The 3,444-nt window shown below is 53.3% G+C and overlaps 1 protein-coding gene across 1 annotated transcript; it reads left to right on the forward strand.

Moving 5' to 3' along the window:
- The first annotated feature begins 834 nt into the window (after positions 1–834).
- On the forward strand, positions 835–1,800 carry LOC128933526 (olfactory receptor 14A16-like). Its single transcript, XM_054270527.1, has one exon. The coding sequence runs from the start codon at positions 835–837 to the stop codon at positions 1,798–1,800; it is 966 nt and encodes a 321-aa protein (XP_054126502.1).
- The last annotated feature ends 1,644 nt before the right edge of the window (positions 1,801–3,444 follow it).

Genomic DNA, 3,444 nt, shown 5'->3' on the forward strand with positions numbered 1-3,444 from the left:
GAACAGATGAATGGGGATACAAGCATCATAATGTCACCCTAGGAAATTCCACCCCTTTATCCCCATATTGTCAACATACTACCACACATCATGCATTTTATTGATGTAAAACTTCCATCTGTTCCCCCCAAAAATTACAAGCAATATTCATCATGCCCTCATTGCATCCCCACACTGGACCACAGAACCCAGGCCCCATACCACAGAGCTGCAGGATTCCCCCCTTTCACTTTACTCACTGAAAGCTCCATCTTTCACTTGCTAACACCCTCGATACTTACACATTTCCTTCTATCTCATGTCTGTACGGTTTTTAATGTACATCCTGTCCAGATGCACAGGGAAAGAGAGAAGTGTTTGTAGAAAATAAATTTTTAACTGAAGAATTCAAAAAGTTCACTTTATTTTTCAAGAAAATTTTAAGTGTGATCACGCTGAAATCAAAAGTGGTGAAATGAACAAAGGGCACCAGTGTGGTTCCAGCAGGTCTGACTGCACTGGGGCACAGGGAGCCCTGTTTTCCCTTTTGGGCTCCGCAGTGTTCAGGCTGGGAGCAGTGCTGAATATGAGACAGAAACTCTGTGAGGCAGAAACTCAGCAGCACAAACCCGAACTCAAATAAAGTTCAGCAAAATTCCGTTACGGGAAGAAAATTAATTTTAAGGGGATTCCAAATAAAATACATAGGATTAACATAAAGCCTTTGTCCAACTATTCAAGTCTTCTTTCAACAGTCCACGATTCCCACAGTGAAGAAATGCCTAATCTGGCACTGCCATTTCCTTACCAGACAGGTGATAGTCCTCTATAAATAACCATAACCCAAGGCTGCAAATGTCCAACAGCAGCTCCATCAGGCACTTCCTCCTGCTGGCATTGGCAGACATGCGGCAGCTGCAGCTCCTGCACTTCTGCCTCTTGCTGGGCATCTCCCTGGCTGCCCTCCTGGGCAATGGCCTCATCATCAGCGCCGTAGCCTGCAGCCACCACCTGCACACGCCCATGTTCTTCTTCCTGCTCAACCTGGCCCTCAGCGACCTGGGCTCCATCTGCACCACTGTCTCCAAAGCCATGCACAATTCTCTCTGGGACACCAGGGACATCTCCTACTCAGGATGTGCTACACATGTTTTCTTCTTTGCCTTTTTCATGTCAGCAGAATTTGCACTTCTCACTGTCATGTGCTACAACTGCTACGTGTCCATCTGCAAACCCCTGCACTATGGGACCCTCCTGGGCAGCAGAGCTTGTGCCCACATGGCAGCAGCTGCCTGGGCCAGTGCCTTTCTCAATGCTCTTCTGCACAGAGACAATACATTTTCCCTGCCCCTGTGCCATGGCAATGCCCTGGGCCAGTTCTTCTGTGAAATCCCACACATCCTCAAGCTCTCCTGCTCCCACTCCAAACTCAGGGAACTTTGGCTCATTGTGCTAAGTGCTGATCTATATTTTGGTTGTTTTGTGTTCATTGTTTTCTCCTATGTGCAGATTATCAGGGCTGTGCTGAGGATCCCCTCTGAGCAGGGACGGCACAAAGCCTTTTCCACCTGCCTCCCTCACCTGGCCATGGTCTCCCTGTTTGTCAGCACTGGCTTTTTAGTCTACTTGAAGCCCCCCTCCATCTCGTCCCTATCCCTGGATCTGGCCCTGTCAGTTCTGTACTCGGTGGTGCCTCCAGCCCTGAACCCCTTCATCTACAGCCTGAGGAACCAGGAGCTCAAGGATGTCCTGGGAAAACTGGTGACTGCAACTTCAGAAGCAAGAAATTCTCTTTTCTGCTACAGAACTTTCAGAATATAACTCTTTACAATCTCAGCCTTTTCCCCCTATTTGTCTATTTTTTACTATGGCAACTTTTTCTATTGTTGTAATGTTTCTCACAAAATACTGTAGTATTACTCTTACCATTTCTACATGAATATCCACCTTTCTTTTGAAATAAAAAGACTTACAAGAGGCTTGTTCTCTTGGCATTTAAATAAAAACAAGTTCTTGCTCTAACCTGTCTATCCCGGATTCTTCCTGAGCCCTTCTCTGTCTCTGCCTTTGAGCACAGGTGAAGGGTAGAGGCTCCCAGCACAGCAGCACAGGAGGAACAATGGCCCTGGCTCTTCCCACATCTGCTCTGCCCAACTCCACCCTGTCCTTCCCAGCCCTGCTGTGGCTGTAAGGCCGGAGTGCTCTGGCAGCTTGGTCACTGTCCTGCTGCGTGTCCCTGCTGTGGCCACAGGCAGGGCCAGGCCATGGGCACTGCTGGAACAAAGCTGGGCTCCAGCACAGCAGCTCCATCAGCAAAGGGCATCTCTTGAGGGCAGGGCAGGAAGGCTTAGCTCTCCTCCAGAACCACTCTCAGGACCAGGCCTAAGAATCAGACTCTGAAGAGGCTCCTTGTGTTCCTTGTTCTCCCAGGGCTTAGTGGGATGAGATCAGGGTCCCAGGGTGGCCTTCAGGGGACTCGGGTCTGGGGCAGGTTTTGCTTGTTGGTGGCCAGTGCCCATCAGATGGTGAATGGTCTGTGCTGAACCTTCCTGGGGCTCTGCAGCATGTGCCAGGGCTGATGGCAGGGGAATGTTTGTCTGGAGGGCCTTGGGAGCTGACAGGAGAGCACACAGGACCTGCAGGGACAGTGTGTGCCAGGGAGCAGCAGGGAGTGGAGCTCCCTGGGCACAGGTCCGTGCAGGGTGGGCTCACCTGAGATCAAGGACTGAATGAGTGCTGTGAGCCAGGAGAGCTCTGCAGCCCAGGGACACAGCAGGCACAGGGAAAGGAATCTGAGCACTGACTCCTCTGACCCTCAGGGATCTCCCCCAGGAGGATCCAGGGCAGACCCAAGTGCCTCTGGCAGCCCTGGAACAAGGCAGGCACCTCTGAGCCCCCTCCATAGCCACACAGATACTGTGTGGGAGGGGGTCAGTGCAGGGAGCACCATCACCTGCCTCTGTGTGCCAGGCTGAGCAGCAGAGCCCTGCAGAGGCAGCCCAGGGCCCCGGGCAGCACAGCCGCCGTGCTCTGCAGAGCAGCAGCCCCAGCTCAGGGTCTGGGGAGCAGGGCAGGGGCTGCAGCAATGGCTGCTCAGGCCAGCACAGAAGTGTTCCCCTGGGAAAGGCTCTGGGGGCAGCTGGCATGGGCCAGGAGAAAAGCAGGAGCTCATGGGTGTGCAGAGGAGATCTGGCAAGTGGATGCCCTGTCCCTGGGCCAGCAGGCGCTGCCTGAGGAGCCCCAGGGCCAACTCTGCTGCTGGGCTGGGCAGCAGGGCTGGCCCTGGGGCTGCAGGAGCTGCCTGAGCTGAGCATCTGCTGAGCACTCCAGACACAGAGTGGATGTCCCTGACCTCCAGGGCCTCCAGTTCCTGCTGCAGGGCCAGACAGGGCTGGGCTGCTCTGCAGGGCTGGGGTAGGGCCAGGGAGAGCTGAACGGGGCAGTGCCAAGGAGAAGTAATCACTG

The sequence above is a fragment of the Melozone crissalis genome, unplaced genomic scaffold, assembly GCF_028551555.1.
Source record: "Melozone crissalis strain CALT ecotype California unplaced genomic scaffold, PUWL_Pcris_2 ptg000010l_1, whole genome shotgun sequence".
Classification (NCBI taxonomy): domain Eukaryota; kingdom Metazoa; phylum Chordata; class Aves; order Passeriformes; family Passerellidae; genus Melozone; species Melozone crissalis.

Bases quoted from the DNA above. Each gene is read 5' to 3' on its own strand.
- LOC128933526 (XM_054270527.1), top strand. From the start codon at position 835: ATGTCCAACAGCAGCTCCATCAGGCACTTCCTCCTGCTGGCATTGGCA.